Source organism: Pyricularia pennisetigena, assembly GCF_004337985.1.
Source record: "Pyricularia pennisetigena strain Br36 chromosome Unknown Pyricularia_pennisetigena_Br36_Scf_14, whole genome shotgun sequence".
NCBI classification, from domain to species: Eukaryota; Fungi; Ascomycota; class Sordariomycetes; order Magnaporthales; family Pyriculariaceae; genus Pyricularia; species Pyricularia pennisetigena.
In genome coordinates, this window is record NW_021940926.1 from 303,857 (window position 1) to 324,369 (window position 20,513).

The 20,513-nt window shown below is 45.0% G+C and overlaps 3 protein-coding genes across 3 annotated transcripts; 2 read left to right on the forward strand and 1 right to left on the reverse strand.

The window, feature by feature from the left end:
- Window positions 1-8,114: 8,114 nt before the first annotated feature.
- Window positions 8,115-8,952, reverse strand: PpBr36_11310 (uncharacterized protein; the record flags this gene model as incomplete). The annotated part of the gene is given in 3 exon segments (XM_029898412.1): window positions 8,115-8,225; window positions 8,841-8,909; window positions 8,926-8,952. The coding sequence occupies 3 exon segments, from the start codon at window positions 8,950-8,952 to the stop codon at window positions 8,115-8,117; spliced, it is 207 nt and encodes a 68-aa protein (XP_029743443.1).
- A 507-nt stretch (window positions 8,953-9,459) lies between these two features.
- PpBr36_11311 (uncharacterized protein) lies at window positions 9,460-12,748 on the forward strand (the record flags this gene model as incomplete). The annotated part of the gene is made up of 7 exons (XM_029898413.1): window positions 9,460-9,969; window positions 10,034-10,143; window positions 10,209-11,675; window positions 11,760-11,825; window positions 11,874-12,464; window positions 12,541-12,601; window positions 12,647-12,748. The coding sequence occupies exons 1-7, from the start codon at window positions 9,484-9,486 to the stop codon at window positions 12,746-12,748; spliced, it is 2,883 nt and encodes a 960-aa protein (XP_029743444.1). The 5' UTR covers window positions 9,460-9,483.
- A 5,058-nt stretch (window positions 12,749-17,806) lies between these two features.
- PpBr36_11312 (uncharacterized protein) lies at window positions 17,807-18,106 on the forward strand (the record flags this gene model as incomplete). The annotated part of the gene is made up of 1 exon (XM_029898414.1): window positions 17,807-18,106. A coding segment is annotated over one exon (300 nt), but the record flags the coding sequence as incomplete, so codon positions are not given.
- Window positions 18,107-20,513: the final 2,407 nt, after the last annotated feature.

Consider the following 20,513-nt stretch of genomic DNA (forward strand, 5'->3'; position numbering starts at 1 on the left):
GATCGCGGTTTAACCGTATACCCGCCCCACAATGGTATATTACAAATATTTTGCTATTATGGAGTAATTAACCCGATTTGGGTTAATTATCGCTGTAATTAATCGGAAGGGTTTAAAATGAAAATTTCCATTAATTAATTTGGCGCCATTAATTCGTCGCCGAATGGCACGTAAACGTATTTATTTCCAAATAATTAATTGGTATTAAATCTTTATTACGTTTTTGTCGGTTTCCAAATTGTGGAAATTTCCCCGAATATTTATAATAAGTTATAATAAACAAAAATCGCCGAAAAATGCTAAATTTTGTTTTTGCGAAACAGCCAGCCAAAATATTTTTTTTTTGTTTAGGATGGGTTGCTGGTGTTATTACCTGTGGTGGTTGGTTGGTTGGTTATAAAAAATTGGTTGAAATTCGCCCCCGTTTCCTGCGGATTTCCTTTGTAAAATAAAAAATCCCCTTGTATTTTGGCGTATAAAAAACTATTTATTGGTATTTTATTGGCAAAATTCTGCGTTAAATTGTTAAAATCAATATATTTGGATTTAACGTTCGCCGATTAACACTTTTAACACGTTTGCTGTTTGGTGCTGTTTTCAATTTCGAAGAAAAAAATGTTTCCGATTGGAATTAATATATGGTTATAAATATTAACCTGGCAAATCCCTTATCCATATTGCCAAAATAAATTTTTACATTAATCTTTCCATTTCGAAACAACGTTATATTTAATTTTTTAATAGTATTGGTGGTTATAATAAAAATACGATTTTTCAAATTTACCACCCCGTCCAGCAAATTTAATAGCCCAAAAAATAAACAACCGGACCATTTTTTAACCGAATTTGAAAATTTATTTTCGCTATCGTTTTTATTTTCCAAATTTAAATTTAATAGGGTACGTCGACGTTAAAAACAAATTGCATTAATATTTTCCAATAAAACGATATAACGTTGTGGCAATTGTTTAAACAGCGTTTTCAATTTTATATTATTGCGAAAATTCGGAATTTCCAATATATAAAGGTCGAAATTGAATTTATTTGCTAAAACCAGGTTAAAGGAAAATTTGCCCGTACCAAAAGGTTTATATAGGAAATATTTTCGTCGGTAAATCATTCCGCGATTTTTGTAAAAATTTCTGGTTTGCGGGCGCAAATATTGTCGAATATTTTCGACAAATTGCGTTTTTATATTTTCGTCCAAATATACCGTAATGAATAATTTTTAAAATTTTACAATCGTTATATCCCAAAATACCCGGTTGCCGAAATTATTATTTCGGTATATATAAACAGCAATTGAATTTTGGCGCTATTTTTATTTGAATTTATAATAATGGCGGAAAAATTTGTCGATTGGGTTTTAAAATCAATTTAGGGAGAAACTATTTACCAATTTTTCGTTCGCAAATGGCTTTTTGTTATTTTGGGGACCAAAATATTTCGCAAATTTAAAACGGAGGAATAAAAATTTACCGTCGTGGTAAAAAAACCTTATTTCAAATTTGGAAATGTATATAATTTGGTAATTATATTAATCGTTTTTCGTAATTTTTTGGTGCTAAAAGAATATTATACAGCGATCGGCAATTTTTGTACGCGCTACCACGGTACCGGTTTTTGTTTGGTTATTTTTTCGCTGTTAAAATAATTGATAACGTTTACATATAGGCGATCTTCGGCTGGTACAAACGTTAACACCTTAAAAAAAGGTATTGCAACCCGACAAATACCATAAAAAATGCGTTTTGTATGCTTAACCAAATGCAACATACCACCAATTAGCGATAGCAGCCCTAATAAAAAGGGAAAATTAATTTTCAATGTAAATTTCTAAGCGAAATCTACCAATGCAATTCCCGCCGCAATGGTTCCGCTAATAAGGGTCGCCAGGGTTAACATATACCAGCTGAAGATTGTAATACAATGGGACAAATAAATTGAAAATTGAAAATTGGAAACTGTGGATGTGGCAAAAACTTAAAGACAAAGGCCTCGAATTGTTAATGTCATGCGGCTAGAATCAGAATTATATTTGGGGGTTGTACGTTGTGGACCCCCTCAAAGAGGGGGTTACAAGATTCTGATTCACGACAAAATCGTGGGCCACCAACCTGTTTGAAAATCCGGACAAATATGTACCTTACCGACATTAAAACAAATATAATAGGCCCAGAACAGCCCCGGTATATATAATTTTAATATATTAACAATCTGTGTAAAATAATAGCTATTATAAAACTTAGTCGCATTTTATACGGATTTTCCCCAAATTTATAAAAACAATATTTAGCAAAATAGGTACTTACGTATACGCATTTTCAACCCCCGGTTAAATAACTATATAAAATAGAACAAATATAGGGGAAAATTAAATTTTATTTTGATTTGCAAAAATTGACCAAATATGACAAATTTTGCCATTAAAATAATATATCAATCAAATTATTTGCAAAAAACCGAATTCCCATACTAAATATTAAAAGATTAAATAACTTAATTGATAATTAATTATAATAAATTCCGTAAATTATTTAACAGAAAAGTAAAAATACGATTCGAATTGCAGTACAAACTTTTAAATGATGAATATTTATTTTAAGTAAAATAGTTAATTACAAAATTAGAAATTAAATATCTATATATATTCCCTATATAAAACTTCTATTTTTTTAATTTTTATAATAATAAAAAAAGAGTTTATTTAAATATTATTTTTGCTAATACAAGTATTAAATATATAAAACTTTAAAATTTTGTTTTAAGCTTAACTTATATACTACTATTTTTTATTTTCTGGTAAATATTTTACCAAATTTATTATATTTAATTATTCATTAAATTATTTAATTTTTTAATATTTAGTATGGGAATTCGGTTTTTTGCAAATAATTTGGTCAATATATTATTTTATTGGCAAAATTTGTCATTTTTGGTCAATTTTTGCAAATCGAAATAAAATAAAATTTTCCCCCATATTTGTACTATTTTATATAATTATGTAACCAGTGGTCGAAAATGCAAGTACGCAAGTACCAATTCTGTAAGTTTTGACAAATAACCAACTATTTAAAAGCTTGAGAAATATTAAAAAATTATTTTTAACATTAATAGACAGCGGTATTGCATAATATCTTTTTGTTGTCCCCATCTGATTTAATTTCGACTTATAATAAGCGTTTAAATGTGGGTAAGGGACATACTTTTCCGGATTTTCAAACAGGTTGGTGGCTCACGATTTTGTCGTAAATCAGAATTTTGTAACCCCCTCTTTAAGGGGGCCCACAATCGCACAGCCCCCAAATAGTTAATTCGAAGCCAAATATTTTCTGGACTTTTCTAGCACGTCCTCAAAAGAAACAATTTGGCGATGTGGGCAACGTCCTTATACCAGATACTTTGCTGAGATTATTTATACGCTTAATCAAAAACTGGTTTTTGCAAACCTCGTCACCATAACCATATAACTACTAGTCGGGGCTAGGTTAAAATAAAATGCGGTTTATAATGTGTGCTTTAAAGCCCAATAAATTGTAGATTAAATATATTTAAAGGTGCGGTATCCCCTGCTAATGCAAATAATATATTGAATATGCGAACCTATTAAACCGTTTCCGGTCTGGTTTTTTGTTATTTTGGCAATTTTACCCTCCGTTTTTTAATTATTATAAATTTTATCCCTAAAATTCCTTTGCCAATGCGTGCTGAAAATTATAAAAATGGTTGCCTAATTTAAGCCAAAAGCCTGTTTTGGTTACATTTGGTCGTTTGTTAGTTACGGGATTGCAACCTTAGCTATCTTGTTGGAATAAACCCGTTACAAAACGTATACCTTAAAAATTCAGCATTAACTTCACCCCCGATTCTTTAACCTCCCTAATGACGATAAACAATAATCCGGAAGAATTGGAAGGTGAAACGGCTACTACTACGACTGCAGTCAAATTCGTTTCTTCAAGCGTTTTCGTGCAATCAAATTGCTGGGACAGCTTAACTTACCGCAAAAGAACACTGTATGATATGCGCATAGGTGTCTGCCAAAAACATTCACTGACATCCAAAAATCCATCAAAATCGAGCGAATTGGATGCGGAAACTCACAGCCCCCCTTTCCGTCACGCTTTAGGATTTTATATTAAAAATTAAATAAAACATTTAAATAATAAAAACCCTCGCATGCGTGGTGGTTTATTTTTGGTCCTTTTAAAAAAATAATATGGCAATAAAAATTTTATTACCTTTTAACCATCGGCTATTTTGCGACCTTATATATTATCCACTTTTATTATTTTCAAACCCGTATATTGGAAATAAAAACGATTATTTTAATAATTCGTCAATTGCGTCGAAAAATCGGCCATACCATTTATCCTCAAATTGTTTCAAAATAAACCCGCACCTATATTACCATTTTTTAAATCCATGAAAAATAAAGTTTTAATAACGCCAAATTTATCCGTCGCGAAACCAACGCCGAAACCATATTTTATAAACCGTATATTTCCACTATACCTATTTTTGGCGGAGGGTTTTTGGGATAAATTATTTCGAAAAACAGCCCAAAAATGTCGGGCGAATTTGTTTAAAATGGGCATAAATTCGCAAATAATAAAAAAATTGGTTTCGAAAATGCTGGATAAACAAATATAAAATGGGGATTTTTATTTTTAAAAGTTAATAATTAAATAACAAAAAATTTACGAGCAAACGTTTGCAGGCCCTGCGTTCCAAAAAATGTCCGTTAAAATTAATAACGAAGGTAAAAATTGCAACCGAATAATCGAAATAATAACGGTAAAATTAACAATATTTAAAATAAATAAAACGCCGAATTTCTGGGCCCAACGCATTTTAAGCGGAAAGATAATCGGAATTGGCAATATAAACAAAATATAATCGGAAATAATATTGGAAATTGCGATCGCCATATATAGGACCGCTGCATTAAAACAGTAACCCGTACCCAATAATTTTGGCACCCAAAAAAACCTAATGGGTTTGCAACCAAAAAAAACATATTTGCAATAATAATCGTATAAAGGCCAATTGCGCAAATGGTGGTCCAAATTATACGGTGGTATTATAAAATCGGCGTAATTTTTCGGTAAAATAGCAATATCGAAATTTTCGTAAAACCGTTGCAAAAAATAAAAAAAACGCAGCAATATATAAAATTTATATTTAAACGAACTGTTAAAATTGTAAAAAACAGAAAAACAGGCAAAAATGGTAAATCGTAATATTTTAAAATGGTATTATTTATAAAGGAAACCAGCCATAATTTGTTAATTTATGCAAAAATTTAATTCCCAGATTTTCAAACGTATGGGAAAACCGGCTTTGTCGGGGTAAACGTTATAATATTATCGAAATTGCACAACCGCGTTTTTAAATCCTTCCGCGTCGTAAAATTTCGGGTCGGGGTCCCAGCCTCTCCATTGGATTTAATATTAAAATACATTTTATAATATCCGCGAAAAAATTACCCGTTCGATTTCCCATTTTTTTTCGTTGGTATTTTTTAACGCGTCGATTATTTTGTTTTCGGGCCTTTTTGCGGTTTGTCCGTCCAACGGATTACGTAGGTCCAACCGAAAACGGTCGGTATAAAATACGCGGTTTTTTTTCCAAAAATTTGGCAATTCCAAATGGTAAAAATACCCCCATTTTTTTTTAATTATATAATTATATTTGGTTAACGGATAATTTAATTTATCTTTAGAACGGTCCGTTACCAAATGTGAGGATTAGGCCACCAGACCCACCCTCAGAATCACCACTCCACTCACCAGCCACACTAGGCCCAGGGCGTGCAAAGGGTCCACTCACCCCGGATTTAAAACGCGTCTCTCCAGCGCGCCGTCAATTGTAATTTCTCTCTTCTCTTCAGTTTAGAATTTTCGTCGATAGCGCCTAATACACTGAGGTTCTCCAATGTATGCCTGGCCGTGACAGCACCCATTATTATATGGCCTATTTTAATTTTATTTTAATGCGAATTTTATTTTTACCCATTTTTTTTACAAATTATCAAAAAAAACAGTGCGCATTTAATTAAATTATTGTCGTAAAAATTGCGCGTTGGTGGTAACCATTTCGCAAAAACAAACAGTATCGTAAACCGAATAAAAGTAACCAAATCCTAAACATGCTACGTACATCCGTGGTATCCCTGTCATTTGGCTATTTTCCGACCCATTTTGGACATTCCCTTGTCTTTTCGCCTCTGTCCCCTGTCGCCCATTCCCGGTCGCCCTAACAGTTTCCAGCATTTAAATCTAGCAATCGCCCATTTGCAATTCCCAAAATTCGAATCCAGCAATTACCCACCTGCAATTCCCAGCATTGGAATCCAGCAATCGCCCACCTGCAATTCCCAAAATTCGAATCCAGCAATCACCCACCTGAAATTCCCAGCATTGGAATCCAGCAATCGCCCACCAGCAGTTCGCAAATCTCGAATTCTCGCATCGCTAGCCCAATGCAGGAAATTCTATCTACACTGCGATCAATTATTTGGTCTTTGGGGAAATCTTTCGATTCGAATGAAATAAGCGATTTGACCAGTCAATTCAATTGTCTTCTAACAGTCCACAAAAAACTCTTCCGTAAACGGCTCTTAACCGTCGATGACCGAGTTGCTAAACCCAGTCTGAACCGCCTAGAGGCCTTTTTGCTCCTCGTTTATGAGCCGGATGCTGATAAGTTTATGTCAAGTTTCAGGAAGCTTGATTATAAGAACATAATCGCTCTTGGCCTGGTTGTCACAGTCAAATTTCTGAACTCCCCTGGGGACCAGCTCAACGAACTTCCTAATGTCGCTGCATACGTAGTGCAACAGCTGGACAGCCGGATATTTGCTGAAGAAATCTTCAACGTCATTGCCAGGGTTCACACCATCAGGTAGGTACCCAAATGTTAGGCATTAACCATGAAAAGATATTTTCGCCACTGATTAACCCCACTTTACTTGAGAAATCCACACTAATCCCACTTTTATGGAGGATCCTAACGCTTACTAATTATACTATCGATATGGATTCAATCCCGGCGTCCCCCTTCCAAAAAGCCCTGTCTGCCCCCGCCAGCCACCTTGACAACCCCAGCTGGCCACTTGTCGACTCAGCAAACATAATGAAAGGCCACCACTTTCTCAGACATCACGGAGATTTTGGATATATGGCACGGGCCGTTTGTATTTTCGCTGATGAAATGATTTCGGTGCCAATGAAATAAGGAGTATGGCGGTTTGACAAAGAAAAAACAGTGTTTCCCAAAACAGCAAAGGATCTCGTTTTGCGGTTCAATATGGAATATGTATGTGTGCACCACCCAACACAAATTAGCAATCGGAAAAATTAAAAAAACAGTTTCACCTAGTCGTTAGTGACGCAAAACTCCTAAGACAAAAAATAGAATGGGACGAAGCTCTGGATATTGTCTGGATTGAAACTGAAGTACTCTCAGAGCAGACCCGGATGGCAGTATTCATCGTACTTACGAAGCCACTTACGCCACTCGAGTCCCAAAACGAAATGACAATCCAAGGAGAACCGTCGCACGGCGCAAACCTCCCAATGGGTCGAAAAGCAGCGCCGGAGTTATGCGATCGTAGATCCAGAGAAGTTCTGAGCATACCATTCCTACTGCAGCCCAATAATTTGATCACCAATCCGGAGGTATGTAAAGGAATCCTTGAGGATTAACAGGTCGGGTTATAAGAGGTTCCAAGGCCAAACGCCTGGATATAGTGTCTGACAAACATGAATTTCACATTAATGCTATTTGAAAAGGCGACCAGAGGAGGGATTGCTTCCGACACCCCGGAAATGCAATCTACTGTCTGTTTCGTCGAGTCAGAGGCAGAACCAGACTCCTCGCGCGAACATGCCTTACAACCAGGTGATGTTATCCAGCTATATGGAGGTGCCGGAATTCGGGTAACAGGTGGAGGAGTATATGCAATCGCCATACGGTACCGCACATATCCACAATCTGAAAAGCAGAAGTAGAGGACAAGCAGAAGAACAAACAGAAGGGCAGTATAAACAACAGGAAAATAGGAGGAAGAAAAAGCAGGAAAAGAATAGATAAGTTTAAATAAAGCTTATTCATTTTTCCGAACAAAGAAAATAGCGGACTAAACGAAATGGAGAGCTCTTGTAATCGCGTGCATCGAACCGGATGCCGTTGGGGCCAGCGGGAACAAATCCATCGTGCAGCTCCAGTATCGGCACCACATTTTTTGCCGCCAAATAACGCCAAAACAGCCCATAAGCATGATTTGCTTCAATATAGCCATTGTCTACAGCAAGCTGGGTCCTTTGTTTACGTGGATTGCAAACGAGTGCGACGAAAAAAGACGTCTGCTAGGCGACCTGCCAGCCGGTCTGGTCTTGCCAAATGCATCGGTTGTGATTTTTCCCTTAGGCGTGCGTTGTGGCCTCAGGGTGACGTCAGAGCTTTGCAGCGGCGAGGCTAGTTATCGGGGTTCGTGGTATGCGGGACATCATGCTACACGGCAAGCGAAATGTTGCGAGGTCGCTGTAAAGGCGAGCTGTGGCCCCGGGTAAATGCAGCGATCCCCTCATTGCCGAGCTCTCATTGCTGTGCATACCGATTATGATATGTGGTTAGCGTCGTGGTAGTTGCGCCAAGACCTCCCGATTATCGGCAAAAAGTGGAAGTAACACCTTGGCCGCCGACCGTGAGAACGGGCTGGCTCAAAACGAGAGGTTGTGGCTGATGAATCGAGCGAGGAGGTACAAAGGAGTTTCTTTTGCAATAGTATACGGCTCCAGGCACTGATTGTTATCGAGTAGTTTACGCCACCATACGAGCCAGCAGTGCGGAGAAAAATCACGTAGACGCGCTTTCACAACGCCCACGCCCCCTCGAACCGCGTTCTATGGGGAAACGCACATCCATGTCGTTGCCAAGCTCGCGCATCTTATCGACCCGCAGCTGGACACAGTAGTGCTATCGCCGAGATAGAAGCAAGTACGAAAGGTTTCAATCGGCCACACCCAGCAGATCTTCCACCTTGAGATGGGCAGGCCCCTGTCGGGGGTATCCCCGGAATCCAGCCAGGTTGGACAGGGCGGCTGTCTCCACACATCCCACCAGGTTGGAAGATCTGTCAGTAATTTCGTGAGCTCGGTTGGTTGCGTCGTGTTGGGAATGCTACTTCGCAATCCCAGGTCGCATTGCTTCTCGGAATGGTTGAAACCCCAATCGTAGAAACATGCATCCACTCGCGAAAGCCAAAGATGTATCAATCTGGCTAGCCGCCATGCGACGGTGGGCGCAGGGGTCGACCAACCCCTGTTGCCAACTGGTGGTTCGACTTGCGACTATCAACTTGTATAACTGCATTGTTCCTAGATTCCTGCCCAGTACATTTTTGGAGACACTGCATCACAAACATCTCCGATATACTCCTTTACAGTTCTACAGGTTCGGCTGCCTGTGTACAACGTTATGGCCGACGCAGTCTGTCAGACCTCGTGGCATGCGCCCGGGCATTCCATACCGTCGCCTGTGTCGCCGCCTACCCAGAACCCAACACACCAGTCTCTCGTCCAGCTACAGCATCACGCGCATCCGCCGCAGTCGTCACCATCCGCTCCTTCAGACCACGGCCGCGCCTATACACAACCATACCCAACGAAAAACATATCTGGGCATAGCATACCGCAATCCCATGTGCCGTTTCAGCCTCCCCATCCACCGCCATCCGATAGCCGAAGAGAGCCTAGCTTTGGCAATGGCCAATCTGTCCTCCGGCCGCCGCCGCCCCCCTCTGAACACGGCCACGGCTATATACAGTCACCACACGAGCCCTCGCCACCCACGCACAACACGTATCCGGCGCCTTGCCAGGGGTGCCAGGACTACAGCCCATATGGAGCGCCAGCATCGGTAGCGGCTAGCAAGCAGCGACCCAAGCACCAGCGCGTATCACAGGTATGTTTTTTGAGAACTTGGCCGCTTTCTTGCAACCTGGAATGCTAACACGCGGTGGCGCAAGGCTTGCGATCGTTGCCGGCTTCTCAAAGCTAAATGCGATGAGCAAAAGCCCTGCAAGAACTGCAAGGAGAAAAATGAGCAATGCAACTATAAAGAGCCGATTGTTAAGCAGTAAGTACATTTTTATTTCGACTGTTCATGTCCCGCCGAGGCTAATGTCGGGCGCGCCCGCAAAGTCAAGACAAGGTTCAAACCGAGGTACTTGAGGTGGTCCAAGCCATTAATTCAAAGTTGGATTCAAAGTTTAAAGCATTGGATGATCGCTTTGATGTTCTCGAAGATGCCATCGGGGCAATAGCTGCTGCGCTGGGCATCGGTGCATTGCCAGCTATCCCCAAAGCCATCAAGGTCGAACAGTCAGGGAGCAAAGATGCCGTTTCAAACGTGCAGGCATCACCCAACTCGGGCCGCGGCGAGCTCGCCGACGAGTCACGACTCGAAGTAGCGCCACCGGCGATTACATGCAAATACATAGTGAAGGAGGCCGAGGAGCCAATACCGCTTCTGGATGACGACGGACCTATTCCACCTGGCTCACCTATACCAGTTGGCAAACCGGCGATACCCGAGAACCACACGACGGGAGCCGGCAATTTGCTCAAATGGTCAGCGATCCACAACCTTGTGGGCAGCCTCTTGAAGGATCATGGCATCAAACATCCAGAAGCCTACCCTCTCAAAATCGAGGAAAGTAGGAGTTTTCTCCATCTATATGGGCGGGGCGAGGGCAACAAGAGAGATGGTTTGAAGGAGGTTCCCAACGATTTTGGACTTTTCACCTCTAACCCCAACGACGTGGCCCCATCACCGTCTTCCAACAACGATTGGGGCCATATGGATATTATGGAACTTGCGCCGTACAGTCCACAGAATTCTGCATTAACCTCTGACACAAAAGCGACTCCTCGCAGGACGCCCGGGGGACTTAGGCTGGATGCCGAACACGTGCGGAAGCTTGCCACCAGCTACAAGGACAATATGCAGAACATGCACCCCATCATTCTGCCCAGGGACCTCGATGATCTGATCACTCAATTCATCCGGAGCGTCCATTCTGTGAAAGCCACTGCAGTGGACCCTCCGGTCGCAGGGTTTGCAAGCCCTGAAGCGGGCAAGAAACGCAAACGAGAAGATGCCGATTCCAGCTCCGAGGCGTCTAAAACTCAGTTCCAAGGACGGTCCGCGCTGCCTAGTGACATTAAAACTGCCGTGGTCCTCTGTATTCTTGCCCTGGGCGAGATCTGCCTGCATAAGGATCGTATACCCGATGTTGTCCCTATAAATGGCGAAAAGCAAAATCCGGTCTCTGTTCAATATGGCTCTCGGAGCTCTCCGGTCTCTCGAAACGGTATGCCCCCATCCTCTGTCGAGGGGACGCCGCCGTCGGCCTGTTTCACCTCAACTGGCGGTAAGCGAGCCTCCTTCCAGGGGAGTACGGGTCCCGTGAGGAATGCAGAAATCCCGGGTTTGCAATACCTAGCTAGTGCCACCGACATTTTGCACAATCAGCTGGGAGACACGTCCATATGGCATGTTTATGCGAACATCCTAGCTGGCCTTTATTACGGCCAGCTAGGGAGGGTGATGGAGAGCTACTGGCACATTCACCATGCCTGTGTTAAGGCCCAGCATCTACTCCGAAAGTGAGTTTTGAGCACCCAGGGAACCTTGCCGTTGAGGTTTTACTAAATTTACCAATTTAGCCATTTTTCGCGTCTTACGAGTAGTGCACCTCAGGATATTAAGGACATACACTACTATCTCATCTACTGGACCTGCATGCAATTGGAATGGTACGTAACCATTGGGAACCCTTTGTAATCGATGCTAACAATAACCAGCGATATTATTGCCGAGCTCAATCTGCAACAGTCGGGTATCAGTAAATACGAGGGAAGCATGCGGCCCCCGAACCTACCGCACATGATCGAATGCGGCATCAATGAGCGTGTCGCCTATAGCTATCACGGGCAAATCTGGTTACGAAAAACGCTGAATCAGGCGCACACGGAACTTTACGGGCCCAAATCGGAGAGAGAGAAATTTTCCTTGAAACCCTTGGTAGAAACGCTGCTCCAGAACCTAACACCCGGCGAAGATCGTTGGTGGCCGAAACATCACCCCCTGGAACCCGAAACCCCGGCCGACAACATCCTCGACGCCAGACTCCGAGCCAAGTACTGGGGTGCCATTAACATCATCTGTAGACCAGTCATCAAGTCTATCCTCGAAAGGGAATATATCCAGACCAACCAAGTCGACGCAAGCCTCGATCGGACAGACCCTCTCAACGAGGAGCTGGACCCTGACGACAGCTTCGTTCGGGATATTGCCAAAAGAGGCATTAACGCGCTCCTACACAGCACCAAAGCCTTCCATGGTCTTAAGGAGACGCGCTATATTGTCACCAACATCTTTGGTACTGCTCAGGCGTAAGTGGCCAAAGTGTTTTGTTTCTGGTTGTGTTCCCTGCTAACATACCTTTTTGCTTTTTTTTCTTTTTTGCAGCCAATGGGGCAACCTGATCACCCTTGCAGCGGTCTACAAGAACAAACACTTGTCGCAGCTTGTTGATCCGAGAGAGCTCTAGTCTCTTTTCGATAAAACGATACAGTTCTTCGATGTCGTTGCGTGTCAATCGAGCGCACTCGAGATCGGCAGGGAAATCCTGGTTGGCTTGAAGAAATCATTGTTTCCGGACGAAGGGACGCAATAACTCAGCGCCGCTTCGAATGTGCCCGGCACGAGCGTTCCCTACCAGATGTTCCAACCTCATCACGCCCCAGCTCGTAACCTCGTAGAAGGGTCATTACTCTCGATTGAGAAAGAGAGTGTCAAGCCAGCAATTGTGACGCATATGCTGCACCTGAGAGGGGTGGGAGGAGGCCTTTAAGTGTTTCCATAGATATCGGCCGCGCCCAGACAAATGTGTAATCCTTCTACGCCATACCTTGGAAGTTGCGTGGCATAAGTAGAGCGCCTTTTCTGCATGCAACGTGGCACGACACGATCACTAACCAAGCTCAAGTCCCGAGGCATTGCCAGGGCTTGTGGCCGTTAAATGGGGCGTACGCCTGCAATGGGGACCCAGGCAATGCGTTTTGTGTTTTCCACGAAGCTCAAACATTGTCCGCACAAAACAGGCAGCAGGCAACCATGGCCCCATCTTAACGTAGAAGGGAAGCTGGTGAAGGTGTGGTACATCTGCTGGGATGGAGGTCTGAAGGCAAATGAGACCCGTAAGCGTATATTTGCATGAGTCGTCATCAGCCTTCATCTGGTGGCTCGCTTGATGCGGCTATGCCCGGGGTGCATGTTGCAGGTAAGCGTTGAATAGTTTGGTGATTTGGGCTGCTTGTACGAAGTGAATTAGAACTGATAGGGTTTGGCCTTGAGAAGATGGCTGGTAGAGGAAGCGTTAGAAACAAGCATCAAGACAGCGACGTTAACACCGCAGTGCGAATGGCGTCTCGACAGAGACCATCAGCGCGGCTACTGCACTTGGGCCACGAGGGGTGAAGCAAGAAAATGGGGCTTGCCCACAGGCAGAGGGCCGCTCTGCCACCTCACCTTAACAGCACCCGGAGGCAGGCAAACAGGCACTTCGAGCGTCAGGCTCGTCTTGTATCAAGTACCCAAAGAACATAAGTCGTGGAAGTGGAAATGGAGGTAGCGGTCAGGCTTAACCATGGCAGCCAGGTCTATGACCGTACCGTACCAATAGTCCCACCTCCCCTCCACCAGCCAACACCCCTTCCAAGTTAGACTAATTTCCGCCTGGGCTACAAATGCAACCATGAATGACTACGCGGTTGCCTTGCGCGAACCGTTTGGCGAACCACGCACGGCACCCACCTAAATAGATACCTGCCGACAACCCCCTTCGGAAATGGTATAAAATGGTGACTTGCGTCGACTTTTGCTGGTTAGCTGTGATCTCTAAGATCACCCTTGTCTTCCTGGGTTCAATGGTCTTGGCGATCACGTGAGGTCACGTGATCCGATCCTTATGTAATCTTCGTCTCGCCGGTCGGTGATCTTCTGCAAGCGAGTATCGTCAGGATGGGTAGTAGTAGTAGTAGTAGTAGTATTAGTTAACGCCGGGCTCGGCCCGGCTTGTTAGCCGGCCGTTAGCAACCTCCCGAGGGGTATCTCGGCGCGCGTTCTATCTTCTTTATTTACACAGGGGGAAAACAAGGAGGGCAGAGGCGGATCGTGCCTGACCGGGTTCGGGCCCGGTCCTGCTTAGGGGGTTAGTTCACTGACGCGACCCCGTGCCTAAGGTGCACGGAGGGTTCGTCTGACGGCTTGTGCCGTGAAGTGTGGGTGAAAAGGCAGTAAGTCTATTCCTCGTCAGAGTTCGAGTCGTTTACGATCGGTGTCCCTAGGCGTAAAGTGCGTTCGTGGCGCGCGGGGCGCTGGCGGGCCGCTCTGGGGCGGGCGCTGAAGTAGTTGGTGGCTATCGAAAACGCCTCAAAGCTTTTCGGTTGCCCGAAGCTTGTCTGGAAGAATTTCCAGCGTTGGGCGCGATTTGGCGGCCCGGCCGGCCGGTCGTTATCAGGCCACGGCCAGTTTCTCCACACCGCCCGCGAATAGCGGCAGTGCACCGGGTGCTCAGGGGAGGTCCGCTTCCAGCACCAGGCACACGAGGTGTTTGCATCCTGGTGGTTGAAACGGTCATGGTAGGCTTTGAAATCGCCGTGGCCGGTCCTCATGGCCAAATAATGGCCCAGTAGGGGTCTTGGCAAACGCAGTTCCTCGGGCTCCTTTCTCGGTGTGTATTGGAATTTCCATTCCCTATATGCGGGGGACCGTTCCTTGCATTTCCTACAGTAAACTATAGTCACAGGGTTGGACCAGACCCTCTAACGGACAGGCCAGCTAGAGCCCTCCTAGTCGCTGGATACCCAGCCTGCCACGTAAATACAAGGTTTGCACCTTAAGCCTACCGCATCCACAAAAAGGCCTCTTGATAGACCGACGCGCGCATCCGTCCTCTCCGGCTAAAATAGCATCTCTTCCGCCTAACATGCCGACGACATCATCTGCCCCGGTGTACGTCCCTAGTGCGAGTAGAAAGCTTCGAAAAGCCGGCGACACCCCGTACATGTCCATCCACAGCTTAGTCCCCCGTTGGTTCCTGGGCTAGCCCAGCGCCACAATGTGGACATGAATGCAATCGAGTTCTTCCCGTCCTCCAGACCCGGCGCAGATTCCCAGTGCGAGTGAGAAGCATGGGGCGCCTCAGTCACACTATTCCACCACGGCCCACCGTCCACGGGGTGTACCAAGGGTGCGAACCAAGGCCGTGCCCACGTTTCTTGCTTCCCGTTACCCAAAGCCGTCTCCAGCAATGGGCCGACCACGTCTTGCTGTCGGGACCCTTTGGAGACTGCCGCGCCGGCACAGTGCTTCCGGTCCACGTACAACTAACCAACCCCCGTAACGGCACTACCTCCTCGCTGCAGGCAATCCCAGAAGGTGTGAGGGGGTGAGAGGGTGCCCTGTCGATTCGAAGAACCGTCGGGTGGTTCTCAGCCTAATTTCCCTTTCTTTTAAACCGTATTGTCTAGCCTTCCGGGGAAGGACGCCTGCCTTTCCGGCTGGCAAAGTTTTTTGTGCCACGCTGGCTCGCATCGCGAGATTGGGCCTTGTCTTGTGCGCCTCTATGCGGGTGGCGCGCCGAGCCGCCGATCGGACTCTTCCTTCACCACGATCAGTGGAAAACTCGTCAAAGGGGAGATCTGTCGATTATACATGGGTGTTGCGAGGAAAGGCGTTCCGTGTAGTGACGGTGCTTAGGGCGACAGGTTGAAGAGTTTTTCGTGTGTGCGCGCCTGTTAGGGCTACAGGCGGAAGTCCCGCGCAAACGTTAACAGCATGGTCCGTGCGCCCATACTGAAAATTTTGTGTACGGGAGAGAGTTGGTCGTTCCTTGCTAACCTCCCCTTCGTAATAAGTTCTTCGGAAATTCCAAAACGTATTGATTTCAGGAACATTTCCAGCTCGTGATACAAATCACTGTTCTCAATCTTCAGATCCCAAGATAGCAGATCAAGGAGCTGTCTCTCCATTTCGTTTACTCCTGCAGTACTGAAATGGAAGCCATAACCTAGGTTGTCACCGTTTGCGTCCACTGCACGTAGGAATGCGTATTTGGCCCATTCCTTGTTCCAGGGCGATTTATCGTTTAAGTATTTGGCTGTCAGTATCAGGTTTGCCAAGAAAAGTCTATACGGCGTACTTGGATGACCAATGCAGTTTTGGAGGCGAGCTTTTAGCCGACTTAAATAAACCAAAGAAGACATTAATGTTGCAGCTCGGACTTTGGAATGCCAAACCAGGTTGGCAATAAACCTCTCAAGGTCCGATATCCTGGACTCAACAGACATGTTTGTTCTTTTGTCATTTTCACAAACGATTACCTCGCTTGTCCTTACAGCGAGATATTTGATCGTTTCCCATGTTATGGGGCTGCTTACGAAGGCCCGCAGGGCTGTGGCGTTTAGAGCATCATCATTCGGATCCGAAGACTCTAAGCTTTTGCAGTAATCAATCGACATGGCTAGGTGGCTGACGCTGGCATCCATGCGCTAGCTTAGCAGCTGCCAGTAGTCGACCGAAAGAATGTACAAAACAAAGACGTAAAATGTGTTCGTTTCAGAAGTAGACGATATTTTTTGCAAAAAGAAGGGAACAAAACGAATAACAGAATAGAGATTACGGAGCACGATTAAAAAGCCAGGTTTTGTTAACGGACCAATCTTTTATTTTGGGCGCGAAAACTCCGCTTTATGGCAAGCACGCAGGGTGAAATTGCGACCAAGCCTTGCGATGTAGTCAAGTTCTTGGCCTGGCCAAATTCTGGGACCATAGGAGCTGATAAACTTGACACGAACGCCTGGCGGTACTAAATCCACCAATCTCCACAACATTAACATGCCTGATTTGGTACAGTACGTATTGTATTACTTTTAAATATATATTATTATAGACTTTTGTTGCCTGGCCTTCCGAACCCCAGCGGGATTACTTGGTTGAGGACACGAGTCTGTAAGCATCCAGACTACCTTTGACCTACCAGTTTCCAGTTCTTGTCCTTATTCCAGCCCAGCTTCCTCCAACCTGCCATTTCAGTTGCATCGCATGCGCCCATGTGCACTCTCCTATGATTGGGAAGAACCCCGCCCTCCGTCGCCATCTGCGCAAAAACAGTCTCGGTATTGCCCAGTGACGCGCTAGCATGGCCGGTGAGGCTTACGTCTGCCGTATCTACCGCGAACAAGAGACCGAATTCCCCAGCCGTCAGGTAGGCGTCTGTCGAATCGTTACCGGGAAACGTAAAACAAAACATTCCTTTTCGCAGGAACAGCCACCTGTTGAATGGTTAGTGAGACTAAAATACGGTCTCTTATTTTTTACCCGACCTTACAAATTATATGGTGTGTTGTACGGCCCCTCGGACTTTCCTGGCGGAAAAACGCTCCAGGTGATTTTTTATACGTTCCCCAAACTCAAATTGCCCCCAGCGTCGATGGGCATATCCACTTCCTAACATTCAATCGTGGAGGCGCCATTTTGTGCACCGATCGCCGTTGCGTTTAATCGCATTTCTGCCACTGTGTAGGGAGCAAAAAGCGAAACGGTTAACGGAAACGCTTTGACAAAACGCATTTCCGACTCTTTCGTACGACGTATGTCGTCCACGTGGCTGAATGGAATAGGACAGTCAATGGCCCGGGCCTGATTAAAAATAAAGACGGGTAGTGTGATCCTTTTTTTTTGGGGGGATGGCGCAGTGGTTAAGCGCCATGGCTGTTACTTGTGTAACGTAGGTTCGAATCCTGCTCCCTCCACCTCCTCCCCACTTAATGTGGCAAGGATAACCCGGCTGGCTATCGACAACAACCACCCGCCTGTGCCGTCGAGCCCACACTTGTTGGGAACTTCGTCTACATGGCTACAAACGACCGACAGCACCGCTGGTTGGACACAGGCCCCTCTCGACGAAGAGCCGTCAACTGCCGTCAGACGAATCCTCCGTGCGCCTGAAGGCACGGGGTCGCGTCAGTGAACCAACCCTGTAAGCAGGGCCGGGCACGAACCCGGTCAGGCTCGATTCGCTTCTATGCCCTTGTTTTCCGCTGTGTAAATAGAGAAAAATAGAAAGCGCGCCGAGATACCCCTCGGGAGGTTGCTAACGGCCGGCTAATGAGCCGGGCCGAGCCCGGCGTTAAATAATACTACTACTACTACTACTACTACTAGTGTGATCCTTTTGATTGGGTTCAAGTCGAAATAGAACGAAAAACCGTGTACAGGCCGGCAATAACTCCAAAACTCAAACTCCCACATTAGTTTGCCTTGATTGTTAGTCAAATACCCCGTCCCCGGTTGTATTATATCTTCCTTATTAAAAACTAGCATTTTCGTATTTATAATCTCCTGTTAATAAAGGCCGGACACGGCGGGGTTTCAGGTGACAATCGGCTATATCCTGTTTTTGTTGGTGCATTAAAGCTTTGGTATATTTACGCATTTACTATGCAAGCTAGATTCGAAACTATAGCCTTTGTCCCTACCCGAGTGGTAAAACCTTCGCCTATCTTTGTCTAGCTGGATGGCCGCCTTCTCTTCTTTCTGCCGTTTTCGCTTTCGTTCTCCAAGATTGAAAAAAGATTGCTGCCGTCCTCCAAAAGGCTAGGGTAATGTTTCAAAAGCATCGACATGATTTTTTCGTTATCCTCTCTCACGACCAGCAAATCTCGCGCCTGTTGTTCGACCACATGTTCCAATCCCTCGACTTGAGCTTTGTTCAGGTCCGCATTTTTGACAAGCTGGCAGTGCTGCTGCTCCCACGCAGCTTGGTTCATCCCGGCTTCTTCGAGTTGAAGCTCCAGACTTTGATTGATTTTCATCATCTCCTCCTGGTTTTTGATGGCCCTGGTATGGTCCGACATAAGTTCCTTTTGTCCTTCCTGCAAATCGTGCACTCTGTAAAGCAATGCCTGAGCTTCCACACGCTCCTGCTGGTAGATCCGCTCTCTTTTCACATTTATCTGGCGGGCGGACTCAATCATCTGCAGTGCGCGACAGAGATAATGGTCAAGATGATCATAGTTGGGCACCTGATGATGTATTAACTTCACGCTTTCCCAACCCCTGAGCAAATCGGTCTGGGGACGTTTGGGAAATGGTGGGGTGGCAGTTACCATGTCGTCTTCATTCGAAGCAGCTGCGCCGCTTGATACGTGGTTTTGAGGCGCGGCTACCATGGCTTTTAGGGTCCTGTGATGCTATGCAACTGACAGTATTGATAAAGTAGACTAGCCACTGTTTTGACCTAGGAGTTGGCGATGGTAGCGGCGTCGGACTCGACTTTCATAATAAATGTTCTTTTTTCCCTATGCCTACATCCACATCCTGAAGGTTGCCAGTCAAAACGGGGTTTCTATCGCCTGCGCCTGTTCGCCCACGCAGTTAGATTCCGCACAAACGGTCCAAATCTGGTCTTTGGCGATCTTTTTTGTGATAGCCGCCTTTTTCCCTCTTTTGGTCGATGTTGGTGCTGTGCAAAAGTAACAACATGATAATGCTGCTTTGGGTTGCACCTCCGGTTCCTAATTCGGCACCTTTGCAGGGAGCACCTTCCGTAAAACCTGGTAAATGTACGGGCCCCACTACTCTTCGGTTGATAATCTCAGTTTGGCCTTTCGGCCCTGTATTTCAGGCGTACAAACACCAACTGCGCATTTGAAAAGTGGCAAACTCGAGGATCGCAGCGTCCTTTTGCTGGACCCGGGGTTTTGGTTCTTATCACCACCTTGGCAAAGCTCCATCCCTGTTTTTTTTGCGACGGAGTAGCATTTCGACGGATATTAATGGCACTAAAATCCCACTTTTTCGAATCGTGTTGCTAACGTTTTTTCTTCCTGCCAATTGCTTAATAATATTATACTATATATGGGTAACTCTCGCGGCATCACCGTTCGATTTTTAGCTGTTACATATCACCAACTTCATCACAATCCCGAGGCTCTGGTTCAAAGTACCAAAAATTGTCGTCATTAATGTCGCGACAGTTCAACCTCATCACAGCGACAAAAAAGGTCCAAGGTTGCGGTTCCAGCATTTGCGAGACCCTCCTGCCTAATGTTGCTTGCGGTCACAGTTTCGTTTAGACCACATCACCAGCATTTCCCTCTCCTTATTTCGGTCACACACATATGTTAAACTTGGCATCACATCGTCCACACGCCTGGCGTATCGGTTGAAAAGGTTGCAATGTGACGCCCCAGCAGGCCGCTAACGGTAAAATCCTGGAAACATTGTCCTGTAGCATTGGACGTGGACACATTTAGTGCATTATATCAAAGGTCTAGATTGAATCGTCAAATCCTGGAATCTGCCCTACGGGACGCATTTGCGGCCTGGTTGTCTGTGAGCCTTTCTTATTTTTATGCTTATTAACTCCGCCTTAA